The sequence below is a fragment of the Pteropus medius genome, unplaced genomic scaffold (genome assembly GCF_902729225.1).
Source record: "Pteropus medius unplaced genomic scaffold, Ma_sr-lr_union100, whole genome shotgun sequence".
Classification (NCBI taxonomy): domain Eukaryota; kingdom Metazoa; phylum Chordata; class Mammalia; order Chiroptera; family Pteropodidae; genus Pteropus; species Pteropus medius.
The window spans coordinates 3,391,808-3,413,526 of NW_024342469.1; the positions used below are offsets into that span (position 1 = coordinate 3,391,808).

The 21,719-nt window shown below is 47.8% G+C and overlaps 1 protein-coding gene, 1 long non-coding RNA gene and 1 other non-coding gene across 4 annotated transcripts; 2 read left to right on the forward strand and 1 right to left on the reverse strand.

Annotated features, from left to right (window-relative positions):
• Positions 1-1,526: 1,526 nt before the first annotated feature.
• On the reverse strand, positions 1,527-16,883 carry NUP50 (nucleoporin 50). Of its 2 annotated transcripts, XM_039863204.1 has the most exons (8): positions 16,561-16,882; positions 13,532-13,610; positions 11,585-11,668; positions 8,207-8,393; positions 6,567-7,229; positions 4,451-4,532; positions 2,954-3,072; positions 1,527-2,017 (listed from the first exon to the last, which is right to left on the reverse strand). In XM_039863204.1, exons 2-8 carry the CDS (start codon positions 13,598-13,600, stop codon positions 1,815-1,817), a joined length of 1,407 nt encoding a protein of 468 aa, XP_039719138.1. In that variant the 5' UTR covers positions 13,601-13,610; positions 16,561-16,882; the 3' UTR covers positions 1,527-1,814. The 2 variants fall into 2 exon arrangements, with proteins under 2 accessions (XP_039719138.1, XP_039719139.1); XM_039863205.1 differs by lacking the exon at positions 11,585-11,668 and having other exon boundaries at positions 16,561-16,883.
• Positions 8,651-8,769, forward strand: LOC120603089 (5S ribosomal RNA). Its single transcript, XR_005652960.1, has one exon. It is a non-coding gene; the product is annotated as a 5S ribosomal RNA (ribosomal RNA).
• Positions 16,884-16,986: 103 nt separating the features above from the next.
• LOC120602886 (uncharacterized) lies at positions 16,987-21,019 on the forward strand. Its single transcript, XR_005652891.1, has 2 exons — positions 16,987-17,583; positions 20,639-21,019. It is a non-coding gene; the product is annotated as an uncharacterized LOC120602886 (long non-coding RNA).
• Positions 21,020-21,719: the final 700 nt, after the last annotated feature.

The following is a 21,719-nucleotide window of genomic DNA, read 5'->3' on the forward strand; positions in this document are numbered from 1 at the left end:
ATAGGTCGTTCAAAGGTCGCCACCCATGACCTTTCTGTGCCATTTCTGCTGAACGTTCCGCTGCACGCGCAGAGGCCAACACGGTCGCTAAAGCACCACTGGCACCAGCGCGCCCCCAAGACACCTGCCGGATCTGCCGCTCCAGGTGGGGCCGTGGAGCACGTGCCGCCACGCTTCACGCTGGAGCCTGTCCCCTCCTCCTTCACCCTTCCGACAGCTGCATAAACCCGATGGGAACGGGGCGGGGTCCGTATGAACGGAACACAATCGACCACTTGCTTAATTACCAATCATCTCTAACAAAAGTACACGAATCATCGCAATTCTAAAAAATGCCAAACCTGCCCCTTCCCTTCTCGCAAGGTCTCCGGATGCGCGGAGCTGCCCCGCCCACGAGGGCAGGCACGCCTCCCACACGCGCATCTATCTCAAGTCACACGCTAGGCCAGATGTTCCCCACTGGAATCCAACCAGATTAGGACAAGAATCTCATGATAAACGCTGGCCCAACTACCTTACCTCATGTAATTAAGTCAACACATCCGATCGTACAAGCTTCACCTCCCTTTACGTCTAAAAACTGTAGCTTTTCAAAATAGCGCCTACACGATCTAAGCCAGGCGGCCCCGCTCCTCTAAGTGAAGGTCAGCGCATGCAAGCGTGAGGCCGCGGCCACCAACTCAGCCTTTAAGCAAAGCCGTCTGGAGCCAGCATTAAATGACTCGAGAAGATTGGAAATGGCATTGAACATTAAAATGTATTTGCATCTATTCACGTGCCCACAGCGTTCTAAGAATGCGGGGGCGAGGTGCCTACCAGCTGCGGGGAAGGGACATGGAGATTCTCGTGCAGACCGCAGCTCCCTCCCGAATGGACCTACTGAATAATCTCACTCTTGGAAAAGAAAATGGCAATTTCAGACCTCGACGCAGAGTATGCTGCTGTCTACGTTAAAGGCAACACGTACACACACTACTGTCACTGCCGTGACCTTATTGCATGTTTCCTGCTTAACTCACGTGGCTCATGTGCAGTGAGAGCTCCTCTGACTTAAGAATCGTTCTGAGCTCCGCACAGTCCACCACGGCACAAACGTTCGCTCCCTTTCACAGTACGGTTTAGCTCTGACTTAACTTCCTTTTTTATAGGGTTTACTGTCCATGGTTTACAAACTAAAAGCTACCAAATTTGTGCTTTTAAAACTCATTCCTGGCCATTCCCTTCTCCCCTTTTTGTTATTAGGGGATACAGGAGTAACAGCACCTTGTGAATAAAACTACAAAACCAAAGAACAAGCTACTTGTTTCCTTTTAAAACGAGGAGGCAGTCCCCGAAGAGCCACGGCGCCGCAGCCCACGGGCGAACACCGCAGCTTCGCAGCGACACCTGGTCAAAGCAAGCAAAGACCATCTGGCACGCACGGCAGCGCGGTCCTCGGCGCGGCCCGCTTCCTCCGGACGCCCCCGCGGGGGCCTCGCCAACGCCACGGTCGGAAAAACCTTCTGGGAATCCGATCAGTACCCTGATTTCAGTCCGTTAAGAAATCACTTGTGGTTAGTTTAATAAATGAACATTAAAAATCTTCCAAAAAAAAAATCTTTCAAATGTATTTCACACGTTAGACAGCTCTCAGGGAGGGAGAATACAGTTTGACACTTAACATTAAAGGTTTTATTGGCCACATTAATCTTCCTCACAAAAGTCCTAACTTATCTAAAAGTTTTCAGAATGTTGAAGTAAGAAGAGAACTGACTGTTTTTTGGGGGGAGGGGGGTGGAGCAGCAACTTGGCAACGGTCCCTCAGCGGCGTGAGCTCAGGCATCCTTTTTCTCCAGTAAAATTTTGTGCAATTCGTCCGCGTCCTCGCTTGTTTTCACCCGAATGAGCATGGTAACGGGGACGGTGGCGTTGTTCTCATCGACGGGCGGATTGGGGACGCAGACGATCAGCACGTTGTTCTTCCCCGTTCGGGTACACGGCATGTTGGGTGGGATCAGGACATTCAGCAAAATGTTGCCTGCAGTTAAAGACGCAAAAAGATACATCAACATCATCCAAACGTAACGGCCCCACAAAACGACAGCTTTAAGTGCTACCTTCAGCACTGAAGCAACCTACACTTCACTGATCAAAACTGGAAGCCACAGGAATGTCATGAACGCGGGCACCGGCTCCCTGACATCAATGTCGGCCTGGGTCCCCTTGGGAGGACCAAGAGGCAGGATCGGACTCCACCTCACTGTGGGGGGACCGCTGCCCACCCGCATCTCCTGCCGGCAGCTCCCTGGCCCACCACGCTCACGGCCCGCAATCTCATGGAGCCATTTGAACAAAGCAAGCATGCTCAGCCAAGAAACACCTGTCCCAGAGGCCGGCATGGCTCGCTGGGTCAGTGCTGTCACTTTGATGTTACCACAAATTAGTCAGGCCCACAGGAAAGAAAGAAGCCGCGGAGAAGCTTCCTTCTGCACCTAGCCTGGTGGGGCCCGCCACTTCCTCTCCGACTGGCCCGCCCCCTCCTCTTGGGGGATTATTTTAAGAATAAAGCCGGGGTAGGGGGGGTGAGTGCTGTGTTAATGATTATTTGCCACATAAAAAGGATCCTTTAAGTGGTCGAGTAAGTCCTCTTGCGTGTTTGTTATTGAACCATTTAGTTTACCTAGAGCTTCTAAGTCAAGTCTCTAACACAAAACAACGTGAAGGCCATTTTGGTTGCTTCCTGGCTATAGCTTTTAACCACCTCCGTTTTCTCACACACTACTGCCCGGCCAGGACTCAGCTCAATCTAGAAATGATCAGTGAGCACAGGACGCGTTTGGCCTGAATGATCTTCCGTTCCAAAGACCACATCAATACACTGGAGAATCTCAAAGACTGAAGTCAGCAAGGTGAAGGCCCGTGTGCTTTGCATGCTACGTGATTATTACTTCGTGCCACAAAAAAAGGTACCCACCTAAGTTGGTGTCTGCCCGCACTAAAAGCTGTGTCTTCTGATTCACTGTGGGTTTTAAATGCAGAGTACCTACACCCTTTTCCTTAAACTCATTGTCTTTCTTGTAAAATAGTTTACACCTAGGGAGAAAAATAAGAAGTATGGTTAGACACTCGATGACAAGTCAAGTCGCACTTTTCCGCCAATCACTGGTCACACCTGTGTGGGAGAATCCGCATTAAATGAGAGCAGAGGGAAGCTTCGGGGTAAACCTTTTACTGACCCGGGGTGGGTCGGGCACAAACCAGAATAAGGTAATCTGGTCAGACATTCTAGAGCCCCTACCCCTACTTTTTAAAAACGATTAGACAGTGGGCCCTATGTAACTTTTAAAATAACACTTCCTGAAACCATCTTTTTTTGAGTCAGTCAAAGCCACGGCTAAACCACCCACAGCTGCCTGACCGGCTCCTGCACCACGCAGACTCAGCACACACTCAGCCCGCCATCCCTCCCCTTCTCTTATTATTTCTGAATTCTCTTCAGGACTTCAGTTTTTGATCTCCCGAGGCACTGAAATCAATCTGGAAAACACTCCCAAGCAAGGCCTGACTGACGACCGTGCAATGGAGCGCTTCCCAGCCTCGCGTGTCGTACTTCTCCTTAGGTCACAGACAAATCCAAACTCCTGCCCGCTCCTCTGATTTAGTCTAATTAAAAAAAAATATCAAGTCAGGGCCACTCCTTTACGTCATCTAATTAAATTTTAAAAACAGGCAAAAGGAACTATTGACATCTTTTTAACGTTCTCAAAAGTAAACGTTTAGAAATCCCATACGATGTGGCGATGTTATGAAAACTGCCGACTCATCAGTCTGGAATTTTTCTATTAGAGAAGCACATCTGGGGAAGCTTCTGAAATGGCAAAAAAACGTTTCTCAGTAAAATATCTGTTTAAAAGTATTTCATTTCACCGAAATGAGGTAATTTGAAATTTCCCTCTGCTTCCTCTGAAAGCAGCAGCTCTCTCTCAAACACGGACAGCATGGCCGGCGTGGGACAGCGCTCGCCTCCCCGACGGAGAGGGTGCCGGCCTTGCAGGACACCAGCTACGAGGGCCAGCCGGGCCTCCAGCACGAGACCTCAGACACCTGCTGCTGAAGAGCAGGGGTCAGACCAAGCCCGAGCTCCCTGACGCGTGACTTTCTCTGTGACGGGCGGAGGGGACGAGAGCGGGCGGACAACCGAGAAGCAGCCCCGTCGGCAGCACTTTCAAAGCGGAAGAGCTAAGTGAGCAGAAAAGAGAAGGCTGTGCCCAGCGGGAAAGCTACAGAATCATTATTTAAAAAATAACCAGGCCAAGAATTCTCCCTTTCCCAGTTTGAAGGGCAGACACAGCCCGAGCAGAGGATGACGTGCTCGGTAAGTTCTGCGGGGACGAACCCCCACTACCCAGCCAGAAGCCCCTCCCTGACCCTCACAGCAAGCTCGCCAAGTGGACCGAGAACTGTCACTTACTTTTTGGAGTAAAAAGCATCTTCTTCTTTTACCTCAGTAACTACTACTTTGGGCGGCTCATCATTTTCCTCTTCGTCTCCACCTTTTTAAAAAAAAAACAACACCAACTCAGTAAGACTCGAACCGAGAGCTTGAACATGTGGTGAAAGAGGTCTGTTCCTGCCCCCCGCCTCGACCTAGAAACCCCACGTAAGCTGACTGAAGCGGAGAGCACACGTCAGACTGTGTGTGTGGGGGGGGATGCACCCCCATCAGATTTCAATTATTTTGTGAAAAATAAGAATAATTTTTAATGAGACATTTCTTCTGAAACAAATATTAATTTGTAAAAAGTCTCAGAATGGAAAAAAATATCCTTATGATTCAGTGCACATATAAACTTCTACAGGGAAAAAAATCAGTCGAGTGTAACAAAAGTGAATGCTGCCCCCCCGCCCCGACTCCGTCTCGCCCCAGCCCGCTTCGTTCCCACGGCCTTCAGGCTAATGGCTTCTTGCACGTAGACGTGTCAGTCATTACAGGAATCCTGCTGTGGCTTGAGGTTTACAAACCAGACCCTCACCAGAAAACTGCCTCCCCCAGGAGGTAAGGGAAGTGAGTGTTGTTTATTAAAGATCTGCGGGGATCTGGTGACCGGACTCTCATCAGCTAGGGCCAACGGCCTGAGTACACTCTTTCGGGGACCCTGTTGGTGCCCGGACGTCCACGGTCATCAGTCGCCCTTGCTCCTCTCACTCCGCCTCCCCTTGACTGGCCAGAACAACAAACACTTTCGCTCTGGCGCCCCACCCGCAGGAGAGGTCTGAGAGACGCTGCATTCGATGCCAACACTAATCCCCTTAAAGAGAAAGGCGGTTGCACAAAACTCCCTGAATTATGGAAAACAATTCTGATGCTCCAACGATTCAGGTCACAAAATTTAAAGTTGAAGAGAATGCTCTATAAGGCCATGGTTCCCAAACTGGTGTGCCGCAGAATCTCAGTTTTTCAAAACATAAAGATCTTGAGACTCCAGAGTTAGGCTCTCTAGGATGGGCCCAGGCATCTGAGATTTTAACAAGCTCTCCGAGTCTTCCCGAGGCATGAACTGTGACAAGCACACGAGAAGTATTGTGTGCTTTACTGAGGGGCGTCTGGCAGAGGTGGACACTCAATTCAAATTCCACACCCTTCCACAAGCTGCGGCTTCCTGTCCCCGCTGTGACTGCCCTAGGACTAGGACGCTCTCCCTTTGTGCTATTTGGGGCAGAGAAAAAGTAAAAGAGATCGTCATTCTATGCTTCGCCCTGGAGGGCCCTGCCTGAGGATACACGCGAAGGCAGGGCAAGGGGGGACAGTATGCGAGTTTGGTTCCAGGTGGAAAAACACAGCCTTCGGGGCACCCTGGCGACCGCTGCTTCTTTCTCAAGGATCAATGGGGTTAACACCACCTGGGAGAGCTGCTTTCAACTGCCTCCAAGTCATCGTCATCGGCACAGACACGATGTGCGCACAGCCGCCGTGTCATCAGTATGACGCCGTGTGATCAGTATGACGGAACAACGCAGGGCGTGGAGGGGCTGGGGCCGAGGCCCGGGCCCTTGCCTGGCTCGGGGCACTGACGCTACATAGAGCAGACATTTCTGGAAAGGTGGCCACGATCCAGACGTGTCTTAGAAAAACACTATTCGTTTGTTCCCCAGGGCTATGAAAATTATAGCACTGCTTTGCCATGTGACCTCGTTGATTACCAGATCTCAACTACAAACAATTCTGTGGATGTCATGACAAACTTTTTCAATAAAACACATTTTTTCAAAATGTTAATTCACTTAATTCCTTTGTATGTGCAAAGCCATGTGTTTCAGAGTCACTGTGCCGAATGATTTCACGTTCTTAATTTTTACTTTTATATTCTTAATCCTTACAATAACCCCACAAAATAGGCCGCCTCCATTTTATGAAGGAAACTGAGACCCTAAGAGGCTCACTGACTCTGTCTAGGATCACACGCCTCGGAAATGATGGAGTCAGATGTGACCTCAGAGCCACCAAATCACAAGTCTAGACTACTTCCGGTATACAAAAAATTTCCGCAAATGTAACACAGACCGACGAGGACAGACTTTATAGTTACCTTTGCAGTCATTACTGCCGCCACCTGCCTGGTTCTCCGACGTTTTAGCGGAAAATGGCAAAGAAACTGGTTTACTCTGGGTGATGTCTTTGCTAAACAAACCGGAGTTTCCAGAAGGAAATGAAAATCCAGTCAGGGGACCGGAGCTTAAAGGGCCCAAAACAGAGCTCTCGATTTTCTTGCCAAAGTTAAACGAAGCACTGGCTGCCCCCAGGGACGGCTCCGCTCTCGTTTCAGGCCCGGCCTCCATCTTTTCGGATGTTCCCTCAGCTTTGTTACCATGGAACAAAAATGCTGACTCTTGCTCTAATTTTGTTGAACCAAACAGGGAGGGAGCCTGCGTTTCAACGGCCGTGTCGCTAGGGCTGGTGTCGGAGCTACCGCTGCCACCGCCGCCATGCTGCTGCTCGATACCTGCCAGGTGCTTCTCGTAGTCCTTAAAGATGGGCGTCAGGTCGCACAGCGGGTTCGTGTTCACGTGCTTCACTATCCAGTCCCGAACCGAGCAGTTCAAGGCGGCCAACTGCTTATGATAGGCGCTCGGGCGGTGGGCTGCATTCGAGGTGAGGCCTGAGGAGGAGGGCTGCTGGCTGTCGCCATTCGTTTTGGGATTTGGAATCGTTTTGTCCGCCAAGGAAGCAGGGCCATTTGCAACAACAGATCCTATAGGAAATTAAAGTTTTAATGATTTATTTAGAAGTTGAATCGACTAAATCAACTGGAGTTTCAGGCTACTCTTCATATTTTCTGCTTTTATTGTACCCATTTTTGTGACAGTTCAAGATGTGCCCGTCAAACATTTAGAATCTGCTTATCACAAAAATGAAATCAAACTTTAAAGAACAGTATCTATTCTGTGTTTGCATTAATGATTCTAAGATCATCTGTTCCTTCAAAAGGATGCCCATTTCTCTCTGAACTATCAAAATGCTGTTCGTATAAAACTCAACAGCCAAGGCTGCAGCAATGAACAGGTACTGAGGTAGTTAAAATCTTAACAGCGAGTACTTACTGTAACCACATGAAACATCAGGCCTCGTGCAAGCGCACAGCGGACGCTGCTAGAATGAGCAGCTGAGCGCCGCCCGGCCAGTCCAGGCCTTGGCAAGAACCAAAGACTTTAACCCGCGATCTCATTCTCTGCTGCCAATCCCAAGAGTTCCCGCCTAAATTCCCTCAGAACAGGCTCAGACAGTCAACACGTCCTGGGCAAAATAAATCGAGATCGGAGGACCCCAAGATTCCGGAAGGCGTGTGCCACGCAGAGTCCTTGGTACACATCCTAACGAGGGGACGGAAGGCAGAAGGTCCACTAAGAGCTTCCTCCTCTCCTTTGACCCTTCGGTCAGCTCTCGAGGGTCATTCTCATTTCACAGTGGAAGATCTGGAGGCCCAGAGGATAAGGCACTTTACCAAGGTCACAGGGCTGGTGACTGGCAGAGCTTAGAACAGAACCTACGTCCGTTCTGGCTCAAAAGCTTGTGTTTGTGCTCTGTAAAAAGCCACATTTCCCTAATTTCCACCCCTTTCATTACTACGGCTTTTGCTCATATCGTCCCAGGACCCAAGGGAAATATGAAGCAAGCACCTCTGCAAAGCTTTCAGGGGACCTGTGTGAGGAGGGAGGGGGACCAGCTTACCGAAGGTGACCTTGCTTTCGGGTGCAGCGCCTGCACTGGAGAAGGCAGAGGCGCTGGCCATGCTGGTCCCGTTGGACAGTCCCTCCAGAGGCTTTGCTCCAGCGCCAGCGCCAAATCCGGAAAACCCTCCTCCTCCGGAAGGGGCGACCAGACCTTTAAAGCCTTTGAAGGCCCCTCCACTATCCGACTGAAACGTAAAGAAAGAGCACACACTGGATAACTCTGCTTTACCTCGCCAAACAAGCAAGTGGCAATATCATCTCGGCTAAATAGCACGTAGGATCCGTATGCAACCAGCATTAAAGGAAAACTGCCACCACGAGCAGAAACAAGAAACGAGACAGATTTTATTCATCATGACAGCTCTGCAAAGCAAAGCTGCCTTCCTGAAATAGCCAAAGATAGTCCTAACTTATAGTGAAATGTACTTTAAAAATATATTTAGTCTATGGCCATGCCACCCTGAACAAGCTCGATCCCGTCTGATCTCAGAAGCTAAGCAGGGTCGGGCCTGGTTAGTACTTGGATGGGAGACCACCTAGGAAGACCAGGTGCTGTAGGCATAAATAATAAAAAATAAGGGATTGTAAGCTGACAAGGTCCTTGCAATTTGTGGTCAACCAAGAGTTGCCTCGCCTAAAAAAAAATATATATGTGTATACATACGTATATTTAATAAGATGTAAGAGAAAAAAAGTCTAACGCAATAAATTCACATACCCATTACTCAGCCTCAGAATTACAATGCAAAACACATTCTCAACACAACTAAACCCCAAATAAAATACTTTTCACATTTGACTACTCAAAGACGGTTTGCCTAAAGTTGTAGAAACATCCAACTAGGTTAACTAAAAGGATTTTACCCACTTACCTATAATTTCCTAAGAAATTCTGTAGCTTTCTACCTTCTTGCAGCCTATAGAAACTTTGGAAGTTGAGTCTCAAATTTAAACTTTCCGTTAGTGGCGAAATTCAGAGGCAACATTTTATTCTCCCGTTTTCTTGCTGCTTTCCTTGTTAGCAAGGTCTCTAGCAGACCGCTCCTGCAGCTGCTAGCTTTCTCAGCTCTAACCTGAGATGCTCTGGAACCACTCGGTATTCCTTAGGAAATTCTAAAGTTGCCCTCTGTCCCTGGGGACCTGTGGAGTTGACAGTGCTTCGCTAAAGTCAACCGACAGCTCTTGAGATCTTTCTTCATTCAGAGTAGTGGTTACACCACAGGTGGACCTGCTTCTCAGACCAAAGAACCAAGGGAGGCTCTAGGAAATATTCTCAAAAATGCATCATGGAAAATACGCTTCAGAACGTCCAAGAGAGCACACCAACCCTCCGTTCCCACGCCAATGAGTGATGATCACGACCTCACGAAAAACATTACACCGGAACCTCTTTATTTTCTAAAGATACCAGTCAGCCTAGTATCACCGTTTTCAAAAACCAAAAAAAGTTTCAATCATATCTGAAGAATTTCAGATGGTTACGGACCACTGATATAAACTTATGGCCAAAAAATTAGGCAAAGAATGCAAAGTCTGAACTCGCGTGAGTTTTAATACACATAATAAATACAGCTTATGTTCTGATGCTCTAAATTCGATTTGTGATGATTCAAAATCCAAAATACATCAAACTGTTATTTTGTAACAGTGATTCACGGACAAACTGTAAAGCTGAAAGTGGCCTTCAGAGCCTGTTATTTTGCACGAAATTTACAAGCCACATGGTATGTACAGCTATTTTGGAAATTACTGAATAGTAAATCGGCTCTAGGATCAAGACGAAAACTCAAGAGCCACTGGTTTTAAACAAAAGGAATGAGAAACATCCAGAAAGATGAGTTACAAGCTGAATGAGAAGATCTCCGCTTGGGATCCGCAGAAACGGAAACTTCCCCGCGTCCTCCAACCGCGCTCCCTTGTTTTACTTTTCCCCATGGCTCTTATGAAGAAAAATGTTGTATATCTGAGTGTCTCTTCCACCATCAGGATGCAAGTGCCACAAGGCAGGAATATACTGGCTTGTTTTTACCCGCCAACGTATCCCCAGTGCCTAGCCGATCTGCTGAATCAATGAACAAATGCACTATATGGGAAAAGCTACACTTCAGCATTTAAGTGGATGATACGACGTTTAATTTCTCTCACATACAAGTTCTGATGGAAACTGTGACGCTAAAAGTTACAGCTAAAATCATACGCGGATTCCACATATCCACACACACTTCCTGTCCTTGAACAGCCCGAGGCCTCCCCCACCTCCTTCCCTGGCTGAGTCTGGCTCAGGTCTGCACTGTGTCTACGCCATCACCCTCAAGCACCCGACGGCCGGGCCAGCCCTCCCTGAGACTGTCTGCCTTTGGCTTCATTCCTCACCATGCTCCCCCAGGGCTTCAACGTCCTCACGGCTGAACTCTTGTCTGCAGGGGCTCAGAGCTGCACCCACCTCTCACCCCAACTCCTGTTCTGAGTAGCCGACCTGTACACTTAGTGGGCTTCGAGAGAACGCCACACCACTGGCCCCTAGAGTACATTTCCAAAACTAAACCAATCAGTTCCTTCCCAGTTAAGTTGCTCCCCCATATCTTCTCCATGAAAGAGCCATCAAACATCACCTGCCTCAAAACCTACATCCAACTAATTACGAGTCTCAAGAATGAAATTAGACCTGAAAGGAACTTGGACTAGAAAAAAAGCTGAACAGAGCTACCACAGGATGTGCAGTTGTATAGGTTTATTCCAAAGCTGCCGCCCAGGACATTCCAACAGGCTTCTCTCCTGCCTGACAACCGATGTCCAGCCCACCGAGGCAGCACCCACGTTTCTGGACTGTATCTGACGGCTGAGGACGGTACTGGGAAGAGCTGTTAAATGAGGAGTGATCGCTGAATACTGACCAAATGATCTCGATTCACGAGTTGTAACTCATCTTCTACCCTTCGGAACATAGGGAGGAAGCATTTTAATTCACCACACCGTGGATGTGTGAAATGCTCCCATGAAAGGACTTTGCCACCCACAGCCGATCCCAGGGAGGGGCCGGGCGACCATCTCTCACATTTCCCCTTCCTGCCGCTGCCTGACATGCACTTCTCTTGCCCTCTGTATGGCTACCCTCGTTTTCTCTCTTCGTACTGTCACTTGACTCTAATGTGTCTCTATCCGGCTCTTATTTGGGCATTTGGGTACGCTCCCTTTAGGGCAGAGATCTCAGCTGTATTTATTTCTCTCTCCCCCACGGTCTACGCCAAGCCCCTTCGCGAGTGGAGTCGGCACTGTGATACACGTTTATTGATCTGATTGCTCCGGGAGGTAGAAACGCTCTGCGACTCAGAAATCAAATCAGTGTTTATACCAGAAGCTGTAAGAAAACACTCACTTCAAATCCAACATTCCTACGCTTTGCTTTCTTTATGGCTCTATTCTTCAAGACTTCCTCACTGGCCACTGAGAATGTCCCCACCTGCAGGAGTATACAAATTAAACAGCAGTAAGGTAAGGCCAAAAAGGAGAGAAAATGCTGAATGGGAGAGCTAGACCAGGCAAACTTATCTAATATCTGCCGATTTTAAAATACTGTTAATACTCGTAAGACAAATTATGGCAAGGACACGTTAAAATAAAAGTTTATGTCTATTATCTATCTTGTGAATTCCGATGCTGGTTAGGCGAGTCATCAACCTTCTAGAATCTACAAATCCAAGATCTGGATCACAGCCCGCAGGGAAGAGTGCACGCGCAAACGCTTTGACAAGACTAAGTCGAAGCTTTGGTGCAAAACTATTCCGCACAAAGTCTTTAAACGTTTCAAAGATGTTCAAAGACATTAATAAAACAGAATAAAAGTTCTGTTTTATTAACAAAAGCAAAATCTATTCTCCAAAAGCTGGAAGGTGCCTTAAAGATCATGAATAGTTGGGAGTGGAGCCAGTTCTGAAAGCCAGGTGCCCAAATCTAGTAGCTTAACGGCTATAGTTCTCGAAAATAAAATTTATACTTATGAAACACACACACATTGTTTTTAAGAGCCCCTCCCATCTGCCCATCATTCAAAAGACCACAGAGGCACCTGGGATTCCAGGTGACTGCCAGAAAACACCCGCAGTGCGCTAAGGGACCGCGTCTGCGGTCGGGGATCCGCTGAAGAGCTGGGCTTTCCTTCACGCCTTCTTTTACCCTGTACGACTGGCACAGAAAATAGTTTCTGCGAAAAGTTCTCATCTACAGTAATTTCAGAAAATGTTAAACTTAAAGAGATCTCTACATCCAGAGGGACCATTTAGTTACATTTGCCTAAATTAAATGGAATGTCCTTCCACACTCATTCGTGAGACTATCCAGATGGGAATATTCCCACAACATTTTAATGTCACGGCAAAGCATTAGATGGTCTCGATCTTACAAGGTCTGGAATGTAGCTGTGTGTTAAGACCTGGAAAAAACTCGGTCACCAAAGATTTGGTTAAAAATCACCAAGTCAGTTAGAAGGGCTGAAAGCTGTCAAAATGTTAACATTAACATGCTCGTGACTTTGATCTTCCTAAACCTATCAGTGCATAGATTTGTGACGGAAAACACAGCAGCACTAGGGATAGACTCAGAAGAAGGAAGATAGTCTAAGGATGAGCTTGCAAACACCTGCAGATCCTTGAAAACATTTTCTCCCTCGCCACTATTCCATTAACTGACAGGGCTGACTTGGATAGATCTCGGTGAACTGGCCTGGGAGCGCGGAGGTGCTGATGAGCCGCAAGAAACGCAACTGACTCCTACTCCTTATAAGAGAAAAATTAAAAGATCTCAGGGAAGACCATTTTTATTTTGCTAAGAAAGAATCTAGGCCAACCTAAATTCTACTCCTATTAATGGCATGGCTGGGGGGATGGGGGGTGCCGGGTATGAAATAAAGCTGGCCTCCAAGGAGCATCAGAGCATGGAAGGCGACCTCAGCCTTCTAAAATCAGGGCGTGGCAGGCCAAGCCGGTGGTGGAGGACCACTCTTCAAGTTCAAGGGCTGGTGCTAAGTTCACGACTGGATCGCTTACTCACCCTTCGGTCTTGACAAAAACCACGGACGTGGAATGCTGTAAGCACACGAAGTCAGGAGATGGGTGCTTGTACAAAGGAGGGAGTGTTTCAGGAATAAGGGCTGGTGAAGGGCACACCCAAATGTCATTAATCGACGTCCGTACTACGTACCAGTCCTAAAAAACCAGACTCTTTCCTGTTCCGGACAGTCTTAAAAAGGCTTTTTAATGTTATCACCAAGTTTTCACGAGGAACCCCGAAATGAATTTAAATTGAGAAGCAGTAGGAAACTTTTTACCTCTTCTGCTTCGTCTTCTTGATCCCAATTCCTATCTGTCAATTCCTTCTCGGCAATTCTTTTGGCCATTTTTTCGAACCTAAAAGTAAAAAGGTTAGAGGTAAAAACTTTGTTTTTCTAGAAAAAACATCGTCTTATAAAGAATTTTTACAATTCACTCTAGCATGAAATGAGCTGGAGACATTCCCGATACCAGTGAGAACTGCTTTGATGAGAACTTTACAACCGTGTTCTTAGGCTCCCAGTTTCAAGTCCAACAAAGGTTATGCGAGGAGGCAGAGCAGGTCTTCCAAGGCACGCCAGCACGCCTTCTGAACGACACTACCCCGACTCTACTTCAAGAATATTAATATGAAACCTCGGTTGAGATCTTTGAAATCTGAAATCTTAAGTAGTCTAGATAATTAAAAAGTGCTTAACTTATTCTACGAAAATTCCTTACAGTCTCGCTATAGACAAAACACTATTAATATTTAAAATTCTCTTTAAGATGATCCAGTAAAGAAGTTCATTTTCGGGTAAGAATTTTGACAAGGTATCGATAATACCTACGGTGTTGATAGAAACACATTTCCCAAGACCGAACATTTTATTAGCCCGAACTGTATATTGCTAAGATAGACAGCATTTAAAAGTTCAAAATGTAATTCATATTGATATGTTAACATCCTGAGAACGTACAACTCTTCAAAAATCAGCCATGAGCTCAACTTGTCTACCGCCACGGCAATACTGGGAAGGGTGGGAGGCGGATCTGACAGAGAACACAGTACCCATCCAAACAGGGTACCTGTATCCATCTCTTAAAATTTGCAGGTTGTTCTCTGATCCTAACATCAGATCCTTTGCAATAAAAACAAAATTAATCAGTGGAGAGCTCTACTGTGAGTGCTGAGCTGGCTTCTTCCCTAACTCGTCCCTTGAATGGACCGGAAAAACCTCTATTTTCTGTGCCGCCCCCCTTGTCCAGGAATTCATTTGCTTAGGGCTCCTGAAACCCGCCCAGACGGTTTCTTACAGTCTTTCTTCACCTTCCTTTGCCCTCAACACGACCCACCAGAGAATGTTCTTGGAACCTCAGGGGCGTTAAGATACAAACTTATACATCTCTCTTGCCTTTTAGTATCCACAGAATAAAATTCAAACTCTGACTTTCCAAAATCCTCCCCAATCGGACCCCCTGTAATTACACAGGGGTTTTTCAGCATTTAATAATATCCCAATAAATCTTTGAATCCTCTTTTTTTAACGTCTTCCCGCAAACACTCGGTCAAGGTTTTTCAATCTTTGTAACTCAAACAAAAGCAACGTACATTTAGACGTAATTCCTTACTGAACTTGATCGAACTGTTGAGAAACTGGGTTCTGGCATGCAATTCTGTGGGCCGTTTTCCTGTTCCGTAACTAATACTTCCACCAGAGGGCAGAAGAGGTGAGAAGTCAAAATAGTCATTTTTGCTGTTAACTATTAACTTAAGAACTTAAGCTATTAACTGGCAAAAATGGGAGGCGCTGAAAAAAACTGTAATAAAGTTTTAACTTCTGCTCATACCCACAACTGAAGAGATGCCTGGCACAGCAGAACGACCTAAGCAGCTGCTTCCATAATTTACCATCCATATTCATCAGACCAGGACTTAACCAGAGGGCGGGGATCTTTGTTTACTGACCTACTCCAAACGCCCCCAACCTGCCCACCTGGTGGGAGGAATTCTAGTAGTGATCTGGGGCCCTATAGGGTGCTGGCATCCCAGTTTCCCCATTTTCTTGATGGAGACCTTGGGGAGGTTATTTAATTTTTGTGCCTCTGTTTCTTCATCTGTATTACAGAGAGGGGTGAAAATTAAATGAGATTAGCAAAAAACTTAGTTTAGGATAGTGCCTGGAACAGAGGAAGGGCTTAATATATATATCATTAAAGAAACAAGTTTTGTTAAAAGCAAAAGCTACAAAATACTATTCTTTCCCTTGCAGACTTAAAAGCTGCAGTTTGGAGAAAGATAATTTACTTGAGTTACGAGCCAAGCTTTGAAATATATTTTAACAAGTCTATATTTACTTCAAAGCATGACACTTCAGACAATAAGGTTTTTTATGCAAGAAGGAGGAAAAAAATCCCTGTGAAGTACTTAGAATCAGGCCCTTCACCCAGTCTTAGGTGCTAGCTATTATTATAAGGAACTTAAAAACCGTTTGGCCTTGTGCTTTAAAAGGCACCGAGTCACGAAATGACTTCTAGGAAGCATTGTGATAGCAAACTGGAACTTTTGTTAGTTGGAGAAAACTTTATTACTTGTGCTTGGTAATAGTTACGTGGTCTGTGCCAACTGGTGCTGCCCCGCCAGTGGGACTTAACTTTAGTCCATATTAATTTATCCTAAGATGAAACGAGCTCTGACCATGTTAGTTTGGGGCCCCGAGGAAAAAAGAGATCAAGGGGACGGATCCCAGAGACGAAAACGCCAGGGAAAAACGGCTCCCTTCTTAAAGGAGCAGACTAACGGGGTGCTCGATGGCCCGGGGCTGCAGAAGGAAAAGTGAAGCCGGGCCAAAGAGGCCGTGGAGGGGGCGAGAAGAGAGGAGAGACGGCCACGGGGAAAGAAGTACCAAGAGGAACCGCCAGGAAGTCAGCCCGAAGGCCAAGGCACGACGGCCCCTGCCCGCGCCGGCCTCCCGCCTCCGCCGGGGCCCGGCACCCGGGCGAGCCCAGGCCGAGGCGGACGCCGCAGCCGCGACGGCTTCACAAACAGCCCCCGACTGCGTGGCCGCTGTCGTCCCGCCCCACCCTCCCGGGCTCCCCCGCCGCCCCGCGCGCCCCGCCCGGCGTCCCCTGCCCAGGCCTCTTTCCGCTCCCAGAGTCCTCTCTCCAGGCCCGGGTCCCCTTCCCGAGGCCGGGGCTCCGCGTCCCGGCTCCGCCTTCCCGGGGTCCCCGCTCCAGGCCCGAGTCCCCGGCGCCTCGTCCCCGGGCCCGGGCCCCACGCCCGGCGATCCCGGCCCCTTCCCTTCCCACACGGCCTGCGGCCTCTCACCTCCGGGGCGGCCGCCGCCGCCCTCGCTGGGTTACGGGCTCGGCGAGGCGCGGGTGCGCGGCGACGAGCAGGTGCGAGGTGGCGGCCGCGGCGCTCGGGTGCAGAGCGGCTGCTGGTCGCCGGCTGCGCGCGCCCGGTCGCTTCCGGTGCGCCGAGATTCTCGAAGGACGCGGTGATCGGGAAGCCCGGGGTCTCACACACCATGTCCCCCGGGGGCCCCGTCTCTCTCCGTGTTAGGCAGGGAAGAGGGGAACCGTCCGCTCAGCTGGAGCCTGCCGTACGAACAGCGCCGAACACGCTCCGGACCGCCATTTTGTAACTCGAATCTACCCCCTCGAAACCAATTCGAAAAAAAAAAGGGAGGAAAGAAACGCCCGCGTCCAGCTACTGCGCAAGCGCGCCGGGGCCCGGCTCGGCGGCACCGTCTCTCGCGGGCAGTGGGGCGTCACGCCGCGCATGCGCCCGGCTGCTCGGAAAAAAACCGTCGCCGGGGCCTGCGCCCCAGCCTCACGCATGCGCGCGCCGGCCTCAGCCGGGAAGCCGGCGCCGGAGTTCGCAGGCGCGGGTCACCTGCCGGCTGCTGTTTGCTTTTGAGGCATTCGCGCGCGGCCGGCTTTTGCGAGGCGCTCGCGAGCACGGTCATTCAGTGAGCGTGTCCGAGGCGCTTGCCGTTGCGTGTGGGGTGCCGCCGGGCCGAGGAGAGACAGGCCGCGTGCGGTCCGGGAAACGTGAGTGCAATAGGGATAGCGTAACGTCGGGTGCGCGGCGACGCCACCGCGTCCCCGAGGGCCCGGCTGCGATCGCCCGCGACGTGCCTGGCGTCTGAGTGGTCGGGAAGGCCCGGGATTGCGGAGCCAGGAGGGATGGCCTCGGTCGTGGAGGAGAAAAAACGGCCCCATTCACTCGACAGCTTGTATGTGTCTTCGTGGCGGCAGCTCTCCGGAAGTAACTTGCCCCAAATTGCGCAGCTGCTTAGGGTCGACGAAGAAGTTTGCAAACGCGTTTTTGAACTGCGGAGCTAATGTATGTGTCCAGTGTGGAATGTGTGTTCTTGTGCTTTTATTCTATATTTTACGGTGTAGCATTTCAAACAGGAGGTACATAAAAAGCAGCTCAGTTACGCCCGACCCTCCTTGCCTAACGGAGAGAATATTAACCATTAGACACTATGAGACCGATCGATGATTCACTAATTATTAAACTTGTTTCAGAAGAGGAATATTCTTGGAGCTCTGATTCTTAACATTTGACAGAGGGGTGTTTTTGGATATACTTGAAGATGCAAAGAAAGTTTGTGGAAAACCAGTTTGCCAATTTCAGGGTGTTTATAAGCCCTCCCTAAACTCCTATCCATGGACCCCTTATCTAGAGACTAGATTGAATGCGTAAGGGTTAAAAAAAAAAGACACCCCCCCACACACACACACATTTAAGATAGTCAGATTTATTCCCTGCTGTTGTTTCCTTCCGGTAAGACAAGAAATCCAAAACATAAATGTTGCCAGGTGTTTGTTCTTTTTCTGAGATAGATGTGAAAAGAAACACCCAGCCAGGGAACTATGTTAGGTGTTGTATACCTTTCACAGCCCCTTCGTGATTGGATGGAATTAGGTGAACTGTGCGTTAACGAGTTGGAGAGTGTTGACTAATGGTATGTTGCAAAAAGGGAGATCTATAGTGGCATGGTCTTCAGGGTTTTTGTTTTCATCAACAGAAGGAGAGCTTATAATACAGACCCTTCAGGATGATACGTAGCTTGCCAAAGCCATCCAGTGAGTGGCAGGTCTCACTTCCAGCTCAGCGACCCATTCCGCATGACTTTTGGACACTGCATGCTCGTTGGGGACTCCGCAGATTTTTGGTGCTGAGTCACAAGCGGCCCTTCATCTCTTCTGGCTGTCCTAGGTCAACTTTTCCACACTCCACGGTGACTCCTATAAATCCACCTAAACCTTTCTAGCCACCTTTCGCCCTGTTCCACGTTCCAGCTCTACCCCTTGCCTCACCATCCTTAGTATGGAATAGGCGCTCAACTAGTTACCAAAAGAAGGGACCTTTCTTTTTCTTCATTGAGAGAAACATTATCCCAGACATTTCTGAGTTCCCTTCTGACGAATATCTTGTGAATCTTCACATTTGCTTCTGTCTGTGTGAAGCTCATTCATCTCAAACCGTTTTTTAGTGTCTTATAAATTGGTAAGTTTTTGCTTTGAAATATCAAAGTATAATTATTAGTTAATTTGCTATTAATATTTTCCACCCAAAAGGGGTCACATAGTAAACCTGACAAGCTCAGGGGAGGCCTGCATGGCAGGCCTTACGGACTCAGTCCAGAAGTAACCACACAGGATGCTCTGAACATCATAATTACTAACTAAAAGCAAGTCCCAGCAGGTAGTGGGTCCTAGGCCTGTACATTCCTTTACAAAGATCAGTCTTTACCTTAAGTGAGCCTATCTATTGTATTTTTGCGTCTAAGATAACATACCTTTGAAATGTCAAGAATAATCACTTCCAGACCCCTGAGGGCACAGCAGCCTGCACCAGAGCCTGAGACCCAGGAACCTCACCGTTATCTTGTCTTCCAATGGAAAACATTTCTACGTGCTGTAAATGTTAACTAACTGTCCTCTACCCACTAATGGAAAAAATGTGTCTTTATTTTCCTTTTTATCCAATCCCAGAGATTTCTCCTGTTTGGCTTTTCCCCGCCCACCCAATCTAGTACCAGTGGATTTCATGTAGCCCTCCTAACGTTACCTCCTTTGATTCTTGACATATAAAATAAGCCGCTAAACTGCCATTCTCCGAAGCGTTTTCTCTGTTGAGATTTTGCTTCCAAGCAGTCATCATCGGTTTGGCTCACGTAAACTCATAAAAATTCTCTACAGGTTTGGACGTTTCTTACCTCGACATCGCATAGGATGTTATCATATAAGGGACACAGTTACGTAGCAATATACTCTTCTATTCACATGTTTTATGTCGAAATGTGGCTCGTTAAAATCACAACTTTTGTTCTTGCAGTAATACAATATTTATCTAAGGATAAGGAGATTAGCACATTAACTTATTAATTACATATTGTACTATGAGGTAATTGATGCCTTTCAGATGCAAATAAAAAGTGATTTATGCATATAATAGCGCTTTAGCCAACTTGCACATTATGTGGGGGATTCTTGTGCTTCCTGGAATGACAGCTTTAAAAGGGCTGTAACTCAGGAGAATTCTGGAGAACAGAGGCAGTTGGCATGCAGACCCGTACCTGAGTTGAGTTGGCCGCCATGTAGTGAGGCTCTCTGTCCCTCAGTTTATGAAATAGTCATCCAAAGTGTTAGCCAGTTTTTTCTGAAACCTACTTCCAAAAATCCCTTTCAATTTTCTTAACCCCCCGAGGGTTTTTATGGTTGCCAGTCTAGATCATTTCATCTTTATGGTCAGTAAATAAATATCCAGACATGTTGGTTTACCTACTTTACCTAATTCAAAAGAAGTTTATGGCAATGTAACTTTGCATTGTAATCTTTTCTGTGGCTAGACTTCCATGACGGGAACCACCATTGTGTCCGCTTTGCGGCTGTGATCAAGTCATAAATGTCTCCAATAATTCAAGCCTGGTTTACCCTAGTAAAGAAAATCGCAAGATGATATTTGTTGAGTTCCAGCTGCGTTCTGGCCTTCGTTGGCGGTGAGTGTGAACCCCGAGACTAGAATCATCCTCTGTTTGGACTCAGCAGAAAACACCCAGCAGTAGGGAGCCTCCAGGACCACACTGTGTTCCCAGTTTAAGGAATGGAGATCGGCGGCGTTCTGACGCCGCCCAGCAGTGGTGCTGCCCGCCTGGAGTGACCTGCAGGAGGTCCCAGCTAAGAGAAGTTGACACCTCTTGTTTCTGGAGTGACCTCTTTGAATCGGAAAGGAAGTTTTGATTTTGGGTCATCTGGTGACGATATCTGTGCCCGGTCCGAAACTATCAGTTTACCTAAAGAAAAGGAAAAAAGGGTTAGGACAAATGGGCAGAGAGCGTGCAGTGCCGAAAAGAATGTCACATGTCACCGCTTTTCTCGTTCTCCAGGTGTTCACGAATATGGCTTTGCATACTGATAAAATGACCTCCAAGGTCAAGAGACGTTGAGCACCGAGGCAGCAGAATTAAGAATTTGGGGTCCTTCTTACCAGCCCACAGAGCATGGGATTCTTGCATGGTCGTGCCACAGGAACTCAGGAGTCCGTGGAAGATTCACATTTCCCCAGACCGAGTCTGAGAGCTGGAAGTGCAGTGGCCGATGCTGATTTCACAGGCACTCACCGAGTCTTGTTTCCTCCCAGGATTCTTCTTGCCTAAGCTTGAACCTAGCGGAAAGTCTTCCTCCTGTAGTTGTTGAGGAAGCAAAGGTTCGCCAAACTGAGTGACGGAAGGAGAATGAATAAAGTAATATAACGTGGTGATTAAGTACATGAGCTTTAGAATTAATGACCCTGAATTTGATTCTTAACCATGCCGCCCACCAGGTGGGTGGCCTTGGACAAGCTGGTGAACGCTTTGAGCTCAGTTTCCTCATCCGTAGCTGAAGGTAATAATAGTACCTTCCAGGGCTTGTGAGGATTAAATGAGAACATTGGTGTAAAGCACACTGTAAGGGCTCAGTAAACGAACCCTTGCTATCAAGATAATAGCCCCTGGGGTGGCTCCATAGTGTAGCAGTTAGCATGTCTGCTTTACACGCAGAAGGTCCTGGGTTCGCACCCCAGGTGGAGACACGGACCATGCCCCAGGTGCACGTGGCGAGTGTATGGGAGGAGACACCCTGCCTTCAGACATCCAGTTCTTTAAAAAAAAAAAGAGACAGCAACATCCGTAGATGATGAGGGGTGGGGTGGGGTGGGGGGGGGTGGGGGAATTAAAGAGAGGGGAGAAAAAAGATAATAGCCCCTGTTTTTAAATTCCTTGCTGTTTCAAGCCCCCCAATACTATGAGAGGCTTTTAATTATCTTTTTTTCGTAATGGGATTCTTGCTTTAAAATAATTTATTTGTTTTAAAAACTTTATGAAATGACCATTTAGTTTCCCTTTACTAATCAAAAATGTAACTGACATTCAGAGGTTTTTACCTCCGTCTCATAACTCGTGATCGCAGTGAGTTCTTGTGATTTCA